At 39.4% G+C, this 17,011-nt stretch overlaps 1 protein-coding gene across 4 annotated transcripts in view; it reads right to left on the bottom strand.

The window, feature by feature from the left end:
• Positions 1-17,011, bottom strand: part of map4k2 (mitogen-activated protein kinase kinase kinase kinase 2) — a 46,882-nt gene that overhangs the window by 19,311 nt on the left and 10,560 nt on the right. For all 4 annotated transcript variants that reach the window (XM_017427083.3, XM_017427085.3, XM_017427084.3 and 1 more), the window contains exons 2-13: positions 10,601-10,658; positions 9,869-9,959; positions 9,717-9,781; positions 8,449-8,504; positions 7,960-8,007; positions 7,812-7,854; positions 7,608-7,680; positions 6,609-6,740; positions 6,452-6,514; positions 5,114-5,195; positions 3,245-3,361; positions 1,981-2,059 (exon numbers count right to left, since the gene is read on the bottom strand). In XM_017427083.3, coding sequence (XP_017282572.1) covers positions 1,981-2,059; positions 3,245-3,361; positions 5,114-5,195; positions 6,452-6,514; positions 6,609-6,740; positions 7,608-7,680; positions 7,812-7,854; positions 7,960-8,007; positions 8,449-8,504; positions 9,717-9,781; positions 9,869-9,959; positions 10,601-10,658 — 907 coding nt within the window. The remainder of the gene's footprint in view (positions 1-1,980; positions 2,060-3,244; positions 3,362-5,113; positions 5,196-6,451; positions 6,515-6,608; positions 6,741-7,607; positions 7,681-7,811; positions 7,855-7,959; positions 8,008-8,448; positions 8,505-9,716; positions 9,782-9,868; positions 9,960-10,600; positions 10,659-17,011) is intronic.

Consider the following 17,011-nt stretch of genomic DNA (forward strand, 5'->3'; position numbering starts at 1 on the left):
GCCATTGGAAACCATGAAATAACACTAATCATCTGGCTCATTTAAATCCACCTTCACATTCATGAGGTGCTTTACATTGACCATTTATGGTTGAATGTGGGCGTGTGGAGGGCAGAACCTGAGGCGGGACCTTGTGCACAAACGTTCAGGTACAGAAGTGATTTAAAAAGGGAAATTGCTTGCTGATGTGTGTGCGTATGGTATTATAAATCTGGAAAAAACTTTTGCATTCAATAACTAAATGACCCTTTCATAATTAGTTCTGAGCAGCCCAGTGTTGAAACACGACAGAAAAGCGTCAAAACTTAGTCTGGCAGCAGCACTGCAGTCTTCAAAGAGTACGCTTATAAATCTGAGTTGCAAGGTGTTTGTTTCATTTTATAAAGTTCACAGGAAGTTGAGGCCAACACCTGTCTAAATTATGATAAGGCAGTAACCACAGTGTGAGGCCAGCGTACTACAGCAGAAAAACCAAACGTCCTAAAGGCTCTTCGGCTGCCCAGCTGCATGAAGTCATTTAGGTGAGTGCATAGAAGTACTTCTGTCTGTCGCAGGCATGTTTTCAGTGCCATCCTCTGACACAGTCTTCATCCCACATGTACAGAACGCCACAGCCGTCACCACGCTGACTGAGAGGCTTTTGTGCTCGTTCATACTGTGACTATTACAGCACTGCAGGGTCACGGTGAACAATGAGGCCACTTTTCAGCGGGCATGAGCGACGTACAGTAGGCTTTAACATTCATCCACGGCGGTCACAAGCACAGCCATCAAGTGCATTTATAATGGATGCCAAGAATAAAGAGCGGGACTTCTCATATGCAGCGCCAGACACACATATAGAGCAGTTTGAGTATGAAGGAAAAAAGGCTAAATTAAATGTGGAGGTAGAAAAAAAAGCATCTTCACACTCCGAGAACGGACAAACTGACTGAGTTATAGCCATTTTGGTGTTGGCTCATGTTGATTAGCTGGCACAGCCATCTTAATATGGGTTGACTTTGAAGGGTAATAACTTACAGATGTACTTTCAAGGATTACATTCTAAGAGTTTCATCAGAATCCGTAAACAGAGTTATTGGCCATTTTGTTAATAAAGGTTAACACCGAAGTTTTGGGGAAAGATTTTGCACAATATGTAGCTCTTGAACCATGTGCTGTGAAAGACTCTCAGCTTTATCTACAACAGATTTTAGGTCTATATCTGTAAGCCATTTTTGTGTTTTTGAAGGTCAACTGGCTTTGGTTGTCATCTTGAATCAAAAGTTAATCAGTTGTAGACATAAATCCAACGATTGTTTCCTGGAAGTTTCATTAACATCAGTCCACTGGTCCATGAGATATTTGGTAAGACGATGGTAAGAGATGATTCTAAATAGTTAATGGTAAAAGTTTAAGCATATATCTTGCGCAATCTGCCAACGCTCAGAATATGTGTTGGGGATCAGTCTCATTTACTACCACACCAAATGTTATGTCAGTATCTTTTTGTGTTTTCTAAGATCAGTTGGCTGTGGCAGCCATCTTGAACTGAGTTGGCTCCAAACATAAGTGAGTTGTTGGATCCAAAGATTACGTTTTGTACATTTCATTAAAAATCCTCCACCAGTTTATGAGTTATTTTGCTAACACACACACACAAAACCCAAAGAAACACAGACATTACTGCCTGCCTTGCTGTGGTGAGAGATAAAAACAGCTGTCTGTCCAAATGATCAATCATATCCTTCCTGCAGCAACACACATTACTTTCTATATCCAGCATGGCTCAACATTTTGTGATATAAATTTAAAAAAATTATATAAAAAAAAAACACTTGTGTTTCTCTGGAACAAGGACAAGTACAGGAAAAATCTGTTTCCAACAATTTGGAAAGTCATTTTACTTCCTCAAGAAGTTAAATGTCAGACTTTAAATTGTTATATGTCTGAGTGTGTGTGTGAGTGTGTGTGTGTGTGTTCAGAAGGACATTTGCTCACATTGTTCTTCAGACAGGGTCCTCTCCACAGACAGATGTTTTCCTGCTGATTGAATCTTGTCTGGAGTCACTTCCTCCACCTGTCAACACCATCAGAACCACAATCAGCCTTCTTCAAAATACCAGGCGACAACAAAGCTGCTATTCAGACCCCACAGCACGGTGAAGCCACAGAAGAACGCAATTATTGGCAAATTTAAACCAGATATTTAGATATCAGGCACTGAGACAGTTTGGTAGCAGCACATAGTAAAGCCTGGTACATACCTGGTATTTACAGGGTCTGTACTGGGTACCTACAGGGACTGGGCTGCCTTACGAAGGGACTTGTTACCCTGCATTTACAGGTTACGGACCTGGTACTTACTGTAACTGGTACTTACTTGGTACATAAGTAAGTACCACTATTTTTTTTTTATTATGTAAAGCACTTTGAATGCCTTCCTGCTGAAATATGCTATACAAATAAATTTTTACTTACTTTTACTAAAATACCCTGTAAGTATCAGGTACATTTCTGATACCCCAACACATTTTCCCAGCACTACACATTGTGCAATATTTCTGCTCAAAGCTTCGGGATGAACTATTGGTGCCAACCCTGTCTGTCTGTTAGCAAAATATCTCTTGAATCATTAGGCAGATTTTAGTGAAACTCTCGGAAAATAATGATTGGATGTAAATCTGCAACATCCAAGGATTACTTCCTGAATGTTTCATTCAGATCTGTCCAGTGGTTCATGAAATACAGTATTTTGCTAACAGAGACAAAGTTGACTCTAAATAGTTTATGGCAAAACAATCTGTTAGCGCTCAGAACATGTATTAGGGATGAGTCTCAGCTACCACCATACCAAATTTCAGCTCAATATCTGTAAAACTGATTGAGTTACAGCCAGTTTGGTGGTTTTAGGCTGACTGGCTCGAGTGTCCAATTTAAATTGGGTTGACTCAACAAGTAAATCAGCTGTAGATGTACATCTGATGATGGTTTATTTTCCTGAAATACTCTGGTAACAGACACAAAACACAGACACAGACCAGGCAAAAACATTTCTGTCCACCTAATTCATTTGTACCAACTTCATTAAAATGTATTGGCTGCACAGAAATAACAAAAAAAAAAAACTAAAATTAGTGACTCACTGCATTCCGTTTTAATTAGCGACTGATACCATGGCCAAACTTCTTTAGAAATCCTTCTGATCAGAGGAGCAACGAATGCTGAAGTAAAAGCTGAGCGGCACTCTGCCCGTCTCACTGACCTCCAGCTCGCTCTCGTCGATGTTGTGCGTGAAGGTGGTGTTCAGCTCGGGGTTGTTGGCCGTGTCCAGCAGCTCAATGATCAGGTTACGTGTCAGCAGCTGGGTCACAAACGGATGCTGGAGGAACAAGGTGCACGTCACAACCTTTACCGTGTGCAGTCGATCAGGGCTGCTCAAGATTTGCATTCAAAGGTCCAAATCTGAGTTCAGTGGTCGAGAACAGCTAGTGATAGGTAAATCCTTTTTATTAACTTTAAAATAAAAATAAGTTAGTCGTTAAGAGTCCCCACCAACCCAAACCTGTCAATGTTTACGGGAAACAGAATCAGGTTTAAATTATCAGACATTATCAGAGCTTTTGGAGTCTGATCAAAACTACTATCTAACACAAATAAATCTATTTTTCTGTTTTACCAGTTTAACAAAATGCTGAACTATGTTTCAGTCTTTTCAGGGGTACCATCTTTTTTGTCAAGGCCGGTTCCATTAGTTTGTTAAAAAGATTTCTGCTAAAACCAAAATTTAAAAGCAACGACTGATTGTCATTAGTTAGTTTTCTGTATTTTCTTTTATTACTTTTGTCACTTTCAAGTTATTTCAGTGTCCTTTGTGGGTTTGTCTTTCTTCAGTGAAAGGGTACCAATAAATTTCTCCGTGTCTGTATAACGAAGATAGCAGACAGGACATTAAAGCAGGAAAACTATTTCAAAATAGTCAAAATTCCAGACTTGTATTTGATAAAACTACTTTTAAGTGAAAGAAAAAAGTGGGTATGGATTGACTTGTTGTTCGGTTCGGACTCAGACAGGAGTCTGAACTTTCAGAATCACAGCAGTAGATTATTGTGGCCTTGAAGAATTGTGCAGTCGACGTAAACTGGCCCAGCTGCTAACTCAATGCTCTACTGCTCATATAGTTTTCCAGGATGGAAGAGAAAAGAAGCAAAAAGCCAAAATCTCACTTGGCTGAGACTGTTGGAGCCCAGTCGGTGACTCAGAACTGTGAGAAAATATGCAAATTCTCCACTGCCGTCTCACTGAATGCTGAGTGTTTGCAATCAAGCGACCTGCAGTCACATTTTGAGCTGCCAGTTTTTAAATTTCACAGCTTTTTGTGTGTGTTTGTGTGTGTGCACAGCTTGCAAAACGGTATTCTAGGCCGTGTAGATTATTTTGTTGCCCACCTCTGCTCACATCATACCCACCTTAGCAGCTGCCCCCACGTTTATAATGTCATCTACGGGAGTACACTTTAGTAATGAAGATAAGCAGATCTGGACCAGCCTTTAAAAAATATTATAATTATTTTTAATATTATTTGGTTAGAGCTGCACTCTGTGGCTTGTGTGTTTTTAGGCACTGATTGCAGGAAATGGGAGAAACTAAGTTATTACTTGGTGTGGTACGATGTACCCCTGGATATTTAAGGACATCACAGACCTGTTATTGGTTAATCTTGAGCATAAAACTTTAACATGAGATTGAGACAAAATCATAAAAAAAAACGTGTTTTGTGCCACTGAAGTCACTCAGTATCCTAAAATCCCAACTACGCCACCACATCTTGCACACACATCTTGATCTTAAAGATGAACAGGATTTCTGTGCATTTCGATGCCGAATCTGAGTTGAGAGCTTCTGACAAGATTAGAAAAAAAATAATTTCTACCGTAGTTCTGAGTGCAATGAGTTTACATCTCATAATGTTTTCTACAGAAAGGTTTCTAGTGTCAGTGCACTGATTTGTGTCAACTCAACTTACTCTCTAGTTTCAAAATCCTAATTAATCTTTTGTTGTGTGTCTATTTGTAAAACGGGGTAAAGTTTAGCTCTGAGCCAGCTGTGTGAAGAGCACTGACTGTCCGCCAACCTGCAGCAGCGTCTCAGCTGAGGGTCTTTTCCGAGGGCTTTTAATAAGAGCCATCTTCACAAAGCTTTGAAAACCTGCCGACCTGCAGAGACGGGAGGACAAAACAAGGAGTCAGCATCTAGAATTGACAAAAAAGAAAAAAAAATACACAGATCAAGTCAACACAAAGCTGGGTGCCATGTTAGATTTTTTTCCTACAATACTGGCTCTTCAGTTCTCGCGCTTGTTTGTATTTTTCAAGTGTGGAGGAAAATACAATTTCTAAAAATAAACTCTTCACCAAGTCCTGAAACCAGGACTAAATTCATGTCTGAGCATTCCTTGAAGGCCTGCCGATAGTTTTAGACTAAGACCATCTTATGACGAGAAATGACAGAGTTGCAGCCGTTTAGTCAAACCTTAAAAATAACGTTATGCACAATCTCATGCAAAATTGTAAAATGTCACACTCAAGAGTATGTGTTGTGAATGACTATCAGCCACTACCACACCAAAACATAGCTTAATATCTGTAAAACTGACTGAACTAAAGCCATTTTTGTGTTTTCTAAGGTCAGCTGGTTGTGGTGACCATCTTGAATTAGGATGTCTCCAAAACTTAATTAGTTGTAGACACACATCCAAAAATAATTTCCTGAAAGTTGCATTAAAATCTGTCCAGTGGTTTATGAGATATTTTGCAAACAGAGAGCCAGAGTTGACTCTAAATAGTTAATGGCAAACATTTAAACAAAGATATTGGGGCAATTTGTTAGAACTCAGAATATGTGTTGGGGATCAGTCTCAGCTACTAACACGCCAACTTTCAGCTCAATATCTGTAAAACTAACTTAGTTTTAGCCATTTTTGTAACATTTAATGTCGATCTTTAATCGGGTTAAGTCCAAAAGTTGAACGGTTGTAGATGTACATTCAATGACTACTTTCTGAAAGTTTTATTAAAATTAATTCAGTGGTTTATGAGATATTTTGCTAACAGACAGACACACTAACACATAGAGAATCACACACAGTGCCTAGAATCACAAACATCTTAACACCCACCATCACCTTTTGGTGGTGGGCGATAACCAATGACAGATAAAACTAGTGATTAAGGTACTGAATGAATAAATAAAGTTTTAAATGACATCAGGACTTGATGTATTTTTGCCTCCTACACATTGAACTTAGTTCAGATCCTTTCTGTACTCAGTGTTCTGTAACACCATTATATCTGTAAATTTTCACAGAGACGACTGCAGGTTTGTCTGAAAACACAGCAGTACCATTTATAGCCTTATCGCTCAGACCTCTAACGCCTGCTGTCTGGTTTTCAAAACGCACACTGAAACTCACCACTTAGTCTTATCCTTCAGCTTGGGTGGCTGGAAGCTGCTCTTCGACATCAACATCAGCGCTCTGTAACATGTTTGAAGTCAGCAAAAAACATTTTTAGGGTTTTCATTTGATAAACACGCTCAGAGTCAGGCTGCTGCATGCGCTGCTCACTCACCTCATGGGGTGGAGGTCAAACATGGGCGGCTGGAGCTCGGCCAGCTCGATGGCAGTGATGCCAACAGCCCAGATATCGCACAGGTGGTTGTAGCCGCCCTTCTTTTCCACTGCAGCCACCTCTGGAGCCATCCTGGACAGTCACACACACACACAGCACACACACACAGTGGGATTCAACTGATACGTTTGGGGTCAATAAGTCATCAGCCAAACACGCACCGAGTCTGAGGATCGTTGACTCAAGGGCTGCTGAGAACATTATTAACCTAATGCAAAGACAAACTAGTTTAACCACTGTTTTCTGAGAAAATGATTGAATGGCTGCAACAACTGGAGAAGAAGCTAAAACTGAGCTGCTGAAGTGAAAACAAGCAAAACAAAAAGGTGAAAGGGGCAGAAATACGGCAGGTACAAAGGAGCAGATTTCAAAGAAAAAGTTTCTGAAGGAAGTCAAAAATTCAATATTGTGAAAAGTATAAGATTTTGATGTATTTTTGTCTAAGGATGTGGAGCATAGACAAGATTTTCACCTGTGACCTTGACCTTTGACCCCGTGACCTTGCAATCAAAAGGGATCATCCTCGACCAATGAGGTGTCCAGCTGAGCAGTTTGCGCATATCTATGTTAAAGGGTTATCAATTTAGAGCTCGGACAAGAAACTGTCCACAGACGAACAGATGGATGACGCCGTATCATAATACTGGCGTATAAAAACGGACAGAAGGAACTACAAAGAGGAAAACAGTGTGAATGCTGCTGACTCAGCGTTCTCACAACTAAAGGTTTCGAGAACAAGCGAGACGTGCAGAGCTGTACCATGAAGACGTGGGAAGGAGATGGTGAAGACAGGCTAAGAGGTGAGGTGAGGTGACCCCGAGAAAGGCTGAAGAGAAGCGCGGGTGAGCGTCGAAAAGGTTCCTGTCCATCAGCACATTCAAAGTGAGACACCATGCAGAAGCCTTGGTTTCAGGGGAAGGTAAGGGAGATTTATCTTACCAGTAAGGAGTTCCAATAAAAGACTTCCTTTTGGCCACCGAGGCACTGATCTCTGCTGCCACTCCGAAATCAGCTACAACAAAGAGACACACATTCACACTGCAGACTGATGTTCAAAATGGTTTCTTTAGGTCTACCTAAATGTGTGTGTGGGTGTGTGGGTGTGTGTGTGTATGTGTGGATTCAGTCCAAGCCGCCACTAACCCAGTTTGACGTCTCCTCTGTCCGTCAAAAGGATGTTGGCTCCCTGAAGAAGGAACAAACACATTTTTACTATTATTAATGGGATGACCCAGAGTAAAATCTTACATCTTCATATCTGTGAAAACCTAAAAAGCTTTTAAATATTTACCTTTATGTCTCGGTGCATTTTGCCATTTTCGTGTAAGTGATATAAACCCTGGTAAAAAAACAAAAACATGTATATATACAGTAAATCAGCTGAATGCAGAATACATCTATTGTATTATTGTATAATTTCAGATATTCAACATATGGTAAATGGACTGCACTTAGTACCTTTCTAGTCTACCAGACTACTCAAAGGACTTCACTCTGAATAAATCTAATATAGAGACTCTATAGAGTCTAATCAGGGCTTTAGATCACATCCATACACCAATGACTCCATCAGTTAATCGGCTGTCAATGTACTCCCAGGTTTCACTAAAAATTGTCCAGTGGTTCATATTTTGGTAACAGGACGGCAAAACCATTATCCCCTTCGCCTTTGGGCAGCAGGTGATAAGAACAACAACCACATAGCTCATTCGGTCAACAGAGTGGCTAAAGATTTTGCAGTGCAGCAGCTATGAGGTGCCTTTAACACAAAAGGTCTTACCTGAAGTGTTTCCCTGCACACGAACGCGATCTGTTTCTCCTTTAATGGACCCGTCACTGGAAACAACACATTGATTAATACCTTTCAGACTCAACTGGAAGGTGAAAGAAAAAAAGCCTTGAGGTGTATTTATGAAGCAGACCAAAACTGGCTTTTAATTTCGTACACTTCATCATCTGTAAACATAATTTTATTTCACCATCAGAACAGTAAGAAGGGTAATACTGACCCAATTCTGAAAAAGTTTACATGCAAAGATTTGTAAATCTCATAAACCCATATTATAATCACAATGGAACATAATAAACCCATCTAATGTTTAATCTAAGAAATTGTAGTATTTTGGGGATAAAACTAAGAGAATTTTTAGTTTTATGGCAGCAACACATCTCAAGAAAGTTGGGCCAGTGGCAACAAAAGGCTGTAAATGTAAGTGGTACAAATAAGAAACAGCTGGAGGAGAATTTTACAACCAATTAACTGGCAACTGGTCAGTAAGAGGACTGGGTCTAAAAAGAGCCTTTTAGAGGCTGAATCAGTCAGAAGTAAAGATGGGCAGAGGTTCACCTAAAGAAGTGAAACAAGTTTGAATAATGTTCCTTAACGTAAAATTATCTCATCATCTACAGCTTATAATATCATCAAAAGATTTCAAGAATCTGCAGAAATCTCTGAGCTCAAAGGACGAGGCTGAAAGTCAACACTGGATGGTTGTGATCGTCGGGCCCTCAGGGGCCACTGCAGTAAAAACAGGTCTGACTTTCAGGGATTTAAATTAAAAAAAACAACAACAAATCTTTTAACTGAAATTTTTTTTCTACACTTAATCACATGACCCGAGCATCCAGCTTTTTTCTTTTTAAATACACACATACTAATCAGAGCTACATTTTATTTATGGGACTTAAAAACCTATTGTTTGTAGTTTGATTTGCAAGTCTTTCCTTATATTTATGGAATACAATAAAAGCCAAATGTGACATAAAAATAAAGTATGCTATACATTTTTTCTTTTAAATTTAGAGGAAAATTGGTCAATAGGTTAGTCAAAATAAAAGTAGTCATTCATGACAGGGCTAATTGAAATATATGAATGATGAAGCCCCCCTCTTTTCTACTAACATGAAATCTCACATTAGGCAAGAAACTGACAACAAACAGAAGAAACACAGGAGAAAAAACTTTCCACATATTTTGGACAATCTCACGACCGATCAATATATAACACTAAAGCAGACACTTGTTTGTGTTTGTGTTTGTGTTTGTACCCTGGTACATATCCTGAAGAGAGCCTCCACCGCAGTACTCCATGCAGATCCAGAGCTTGGTATTCCTGAGGACAGATCCCACATACATAAGCTCATCGACCATCCCGGGAACTCTAACCGTTTTAAAGGAACAGGCTGGAAACACACAGCACCTGTGGTAGCTGCCGAAGTAGGCCACGATGTTTTTATGCTTGCACTCCTTCATCATGGTGATCTCCTGCTGGATGGACGTGATGTCATCGCCTGCGCACACACACGTTACGTGAGCACCTCACCAACTTTATCCCGAAAACGAAACTGAAGTCAACTAAATCTGTACTGCTGACCGAGTTGCAGCCATTTAGCCGATTAGCTGTGGCGGTCATCTTGAACTCTCAACTCTTTAAACAGAGGAGGTGGTCTCAGATTTCAGCTTTCTAAAACCTACTACAGAGCGTTAAGCCTGACACCCAGTCAGTTTCACTCTAATTCACACCTTCGTGCACAAGACCAAAACATTTCAGCCAGGGAAACAAAAACCCTAATGACCCTGAGTTTTGAAATAATAATTATAATTAATAGTTATATAGTTATTCAAATTATCACCTGCGTGCATGCGTGAGTGTGTTTGTTTGGCTGCAGTTTCAGGAAAATACCCCATGAACCAGCAGACAGATCTTAGTGAAGCTCACAGAAAATGAGGATGATGAACAGCTACTTAACATTTGGAGTCAAGCATATTCAACTGACCAGCTGGATGGATTTAACGCCCACATCAGAACAAAACCAGAAGGCAACCAAGTTAATAGTTTATTGCTTGCTGTTTGCCTTCCAGCCGCGGGCGATCGTCCAATCAACTTTAAACCATTGTTACAAATAACGCTGTGACCAGTTTGAGCTCTTACCAGGGTCCAACCTGACAATCTTGATAGCTGCCAGTTCAGATGTCTTGATGTTGCGAGCCTGAAATGGAAGGAAAAAAAGGTTCAAGTGAGGAATAAATGTAGGGGAAAATTAGCTTTTTAATGGTTTCCTACAGGGCAGAAACAGGAGGAGACAGGCATAGTTTCTGACTGTGAGGATTAACGTTAATCTGCTGTTATCTCAGAGATGATCTGAATCTTAACAGCTTTGAAGCCATAAAAGGAATCGACTACTGTAAATTTAAATGTGGACAAATAGACTATTACTCATCGAGCTGTATGAATGTATGAATCCTGAGTCAGCATTCAAACTATTTATTGGTTTTCTGTTTGTTATTTATCTGTTCGTTTTTTTCAGTCCAGCTATTTTCACTTTTACTTTCTTTTTTAGCCATTAATACATAAAAACATTCAGCTCAATCACTAATAAAATAAGAAATTAGGACGTTATATAATGGGAGATGGGAGTTGTGACTTTTGGTTTTTGTAAATTTCAGACTTAAAAAAATGTAGCTTTATTTACAAATATTTCCGCATAAAAATACCTTGAAATACACACTTTAAGCTTGCATTTTGCTACATTTAGCTTTTAGCTAACCTTTGCTACTACTAGCTGTTAGCTTGCATTTTGCTCCTTCTGGCTTTTAGCTGATGCTCTGCTTTTAAATTTAGTTAGCGTTTTACTTTTATTTTCAGGTGTAACGACTTGGTTTCAGCTTCTTTAGCAAGTTTCAGCAATGGATTTAGTACTCACACTGCATTTTCACAGAAAATGCTATTTGTTTTTAGTTTTTGACAAAGGTTTACTTCAATGATTATATTCAATAAGGTCAAAACAGCTGAAGAATTTATAGCAAACCATGTCTATGACAAATGGACACTTAGCCTTGGGGGACCCACTGTGGAGGGTGGGACATGGATCTCAGACCTGTCCATAAAATCTTGAAAGAACATCTAAGCATGACTCAAACCAAGAGTGTACCACGCTGGAGATGCCTGACGCAGAAACTACATTGTCAGACACTGCACATCTTTATTCATACATATTTAAAACACGCATACATTAAAGGCCATATCATCACCAGTTTCCATTCCAGAGTTTTACACGAAGAACATCTTACGCTGAGAAGTGACTCGTTTGGTCAAAGGACAACATGCTTGAGTAATATAACGAGATCTCACAAGATGTGTTAGCTCTAGTTGAAAATGACTCTCAGCTACTACCACACCAAACTTAGCTCATTGTCTGTAAAGCTGACTGAGTTCCAGCCACTTTTGTTTTCCTAAGGTCAGTGGCTTGTGGCGGCCATCTTAAACTGGGGTGACTCTGACAGTTACATCAGTTGTAGATGTACGGCCAATGATTACTTTCTGAAAGTTTCATTGAAATCCGTCTATTGGTTCAGGACACATTTTGGTAATAAAGACACGCAAACAGGGAAAAATATATTAGCATCCACCTTTGCTTTTCTGTGGCGAGTGATGAAAAAACTAAAAAATATACTTCTTGTGTTACTATGATACTGACGCACAAAAGCTTAGTACTTCCCCAAACAGCCAAAGACTTGAAAGAACTTATAGCCTAAGAGGTGCTTTGGGAACCAAATGACTTTGGCTTGTGTGTAATGACTTGTCAACAATGAAAAACTACGAGTTTCTCAAGTTAGTCAAGACTAAACTCATTTGTCTGATTTTACACAGAAGGATTAACAAACAGAGCAAACAGGAATGCATGTTTCATTTGGATGCCAGCAATGTGTTAAAACAACACTTTAACACAACAGTGTGTTAAAACACAAAAGCCTGAGTGATGTGTCTTTTCCCCAGCTGCCGTCCAGCTCTTAGCTGCTGACAGACATCGTATTGTGTTTTGTACAATTAAATAACACGGTGCTATTCTACAGCTCTAACAAACATGTCTGATGATAACTAGGCCTTGTAAAATTCAACATGTTATTCATATAATGGCTGCCAAAGGGTCTCAGGCCAAGCCTTGTTGTGGCAAATTATGCTGAACTTTTGTCAAGATTATTGTCTTGTTTTTAGGATTTAGTCTCCTCCGAAGCTGACGTAGGTATTCTCTCCATTTTGTTGCCTTACAACCTGGAATTTAAATGAATTTTTCATTTCATTAAAAACAACAGTTCGCCAGAAATACTCCAGATTAATGGTGTTAAATGAAAGAAATTTGTTTTAAATATTTCTAAAAAACCATAAAACTAAAACGTGGTCCATGCATAAGTATTCACTCCTTTGGTTAGAAGCTTCACCAACCTTTAACTAATTATGTGGCTTCTGAAGGTCATCATTGGACCACTATATGCTGTACAAATATGGCCTTCAGAGAAGAATGGCAGGAAAAAGTTACTGATTAAGTAAGCAAACATCAAGGACAACACCATGTCTGAGGCATTTCTACCAACTCTCATCATGCTGAAAGCACCATCTCTACAGTGAAGCATGGTGGTGGCAGCATCATGCTGTGGGGATGTTTTTCTTCAGGAGGGACTGGGAAACTGGTCAGTTGAAGGAAAGACGGACGGAGCAAAAAACAGAGACATTCTTCCAGAGATTTGGGAATGGGACGGAGGTCCACCTTCCAGCAGGACAATGACCCTAAACTCTCTGCTGAAGAACCAGTTGAAGGTCCTGGAATGGTCCAGTTCAAACCCAGACCTCAGTCCAACTGAGAATCTCTGGTTTGATTTACATATTGTTGGACACAAACAGCACCATCCAACCTGAAGGAGCTGCAGCAGTTTGGTCCTGAAGAACGGACATAAAGTCCAGGTTAGATGGACCAAGACCCTGGAGACGGACCTGAAGAGACTTGATGCTGAAGGAGGTTACACAAAGTGTTGACATTTGGGGGCTGAATACAAGCCGCACACCATTTTTGAGTTTTATGTAATTTTTAGAATTATTTACAATAATTCTTCTTCCATTAATTAATCTGAAGTATTTAGAAGTAATAATTCAACAAAAAAGACATGAATGAATCAAGATAAATTACATTTGTAAGGCAACATAACAGATAAACAAAAGGAATGTAAGGCACTGTATATTTTATGTAGGTTCCAATGAATAAGTACCAGAGCATCCTTATTATTGCTTGGTCGACATTCTTCCGTTTTCATCACAATTTCTGATTTGCTACTCCAATCACAGCAAACAAAACATACATAAAAACGGTTCGATCAGGAATACTGTGGAAGAGATTTTTGCTAGCAGTACATGTGCAATGTAAACAAAATTTGAAATAAATTCATAAATAAAAATACTGTACAAAGATTTCCTTAAAGACAAAAGAATTTTGGTTAAAACGAGGGAAAACCTGTCTCTCTTTTGAGCTCTGGAGCTCAGAAACATCATTCAAAGTTTAAACAGGTCCCAGAAACCTGGACTTTACATGACTGATCGGGCATTTTGAAATCTTTAATGATTTGTACATAATCACAGTTCAGGTTTGATGATTTTGACAGAATGCTTAACTCAGACACCAACATCTGAGCTACCTAAACTTTCCAAAATGTTTGCAGACAAGCTCTTCTAGCTCCCCCAGCAACTGTTGCCAGATGTTTTATTTTGTTCAACCAACAATCTGAAAACCCCAACATATTTTAATTTACCTTAAAGAAAAACTGCATTCTTAGCTTACAGAAACCCGTGAATGTTTTGTTGTCGAATGGCACATATACATGAGTGGTGAATGTTGTTTCAAGGCAGCTACACCTGGTTTTAAACATCCTCCATTGTTCCTGAGAACATCGGTTGCTCCCACTCGCTGACTGCGCTGACGTCAGACCGTGTGGTTTTCACTCGAGGCATCGACAACAAACGAAACGTCAACCAATGGGAGAAGGGATTTGTCTCAACACAACCTGTGGCTCGGCTGTAATCACTTCCTGTTTTCTTTCCTGTTCCACTTCAGAGCTTCCTGTGACTACAGTCGTAGTAATGCAGCAGAGAGATTTTACATCGCCAGCCCTGAGATAAAACCCCGTCAGGGTTACAGACAAACTGGGGGACCTCTGTCATTTCCTCAAACTGAAGCCAACTGTTTTTAATGAAAACTGCTGTAGCTTTGTGCCATGAATGGCCTTGGAACAAACAACAAACCTTTTAGACTTTACTTTGAACAAAATAAGAAAATCTGACTTTTAGGATTACATTAAAATAGGAGTTGAGATGAAATGAAGATTAGATTACAAGATGAAAAAGTCTACTTTAAAAAAACTATAGAACAGAATTCAGTACAAATACACACTACATGAGTCACTGAGGAAACAAAACATCAGCTCTGGTGCTGCTAAACTTACATTTGTATTGACTTTCAGTGGACATACAAAATATATAAATCCTTGAAGGGATGCATATTACCTTTCATTGACTTTTATGCCAGAGTTTCAGACTAAGACCATTTTATGATGAGAAGGAATGGGCTTATAACCATTTTGGTCAAACATTAAAATATTGTTATTTGTATTTTCATGCAATATTTCTAGATCTGGCAAGTTGTGTTAAAGAGGGATTGACTCTCAGCTACTACCAGATCAAATTTTAGGTAAATATTTGTAAAACTGGCTGAGTTATATTCATTTATGTGTTCGATAAGGTCAGCTGGCTGTGGCAGCCATCTTGAATTGAGTTGACTCCAGAAATTAATCAGCTGTAGACGTACTTCCAATGTTTACTTTATGAAGGTTTCATTAAAATCCATCCGGTAGTTCATGAGATATTTTGCTAACAGCCAGAGTTAACTGGAAAAGTTATTGGCAAAGTTTTAAAAACAGATCTTTCTTGATCAGTCAGCTCTCAGAGTGTGTGTTGTGGACGACACTCAGCTGCTACCACACTAAATTTTAGCTCCATAACTGTAAAACTGACTGACTTACAGTCATTTATGTGTTTGCTACTGTCCCTTAGCTGGGGTGGACGTCTTGGAATGGGCTGACTTCAAAAATGAATCCGTCGTGGATGTACATCCAGTGACTACTTTGTGAAAGTTTCATTACAATCTGACCAGTGGATCATAAGATATTTTGCTAACATGATAAACAAACACTCGCAAAAGACATTTGTAAAAACATTCATTTGATAATGAGAACAGTGTTTATAGAGTTGAGTTAGCTACAAACCTCTGCTCCACTAGGCAAGCTGAGGCCTATTCCTGCATTTAATGAGTGTGTGTGTGTGTGTGTGTGTTTAGGGAGGAGGGGTTTGGATATTACACCCTGGACGGGTCTCCAGTCCATCATAACACTGTCAATATTAGACTTACTTCTTATCTGTTGTGCTGTATTGCCAAAAATATCTATAAAATTCCTAAAGTATGAAACCAGATTTTGCAGAAGTCTAAACGCACACTGTATAATCTGACACCTTACAAGCTGGATTAAAAAAAATCAAAATCCAGCACTGCTACACTCTAAACAAGCATAGTTTAAAGGCCACCAGCACAGCAGGGTGTCTGCCTGAGAAGGAGCTCCAGTCTTGGTGTATTGTGATAAAGTACCTACCCTCATTCCATCACAGTTCCAGAACAAAGGTTCCTTTCAGGAAACTCTAAACATTCATGAGTCAAACCAGGAAGATGTAACTCGTAAAAGATGACAGGTGTGCTTGGTTTTTTTAACCCTGAGGGAAATTTTCTCACTCTGATGTCACCATTTGCAGTAAAAACTCTGGGCTGAAAGCAACGAGTTTATGCCACTCTGTCGCAAACTGGCTACAGACATAAAGAACTGGATTTCTTTTAATAGTTCATTTGGAGCTGCATAATCAAACTACTACTACTTTACACAAGGGTTGGGCGATAGGCTAAAGCACACAGAGGAGGTGAAGAGGAGGAAAAGTCTCATCAGAGGCAATTATTGCCAGTTCAGTTAGGAATCTTAGCTGGCCATGGCTTCACCAACCACTGGCCGAGCAAATAAGAGTTTAAATCCATTAACGAGTTAAACGCCCAATGGGATCCATTTGATCAATTAGAGAAAACTGCCACAGAAATGTACTGACACAGTAAATAAAAGAAAAAATAATTTTTAATTTAATTCATCTTAAAATCTGTTTAACAGCTAGAAGTTAATAGTAAAACAGCCACCAAGACACATCATGGAGATTATTACCTCTGCCTGTTGATCATAAACTCTCTGCAGTGCAGCTGCAGTTTGGGGCGAAGATAAACTCACTGTAATGACAAATCACTGCACACAAACTCGATGCACCCAAAGTCAACTCACTGCACAACAACATGTCCACTCACTGCACAACAACATGTCCACTCACTGGACAACAACAACAACAACAACAACATGTCCACTCACTGCACACCAACATGTCCACTCACTGCACACAACATGTCCACTCACTGGACAACAACAACAACAACAA

Source organism: Kryptolebias marmoratus, linkage group LG7 (genome assembly GCF_001649575.2).
Source record: "Kryptolebias marmoratus isolate JLee-2015 linkage group LG7, ASM164957v2, whole genome shotgun sequence".
Lineage (NCBI taxonomy): Eukaryota > Metazoa > Chordata > Actinopteri > Cyprinodontiformes > Rivulidae > Kryptolebias > Kryptolebias marmoratus.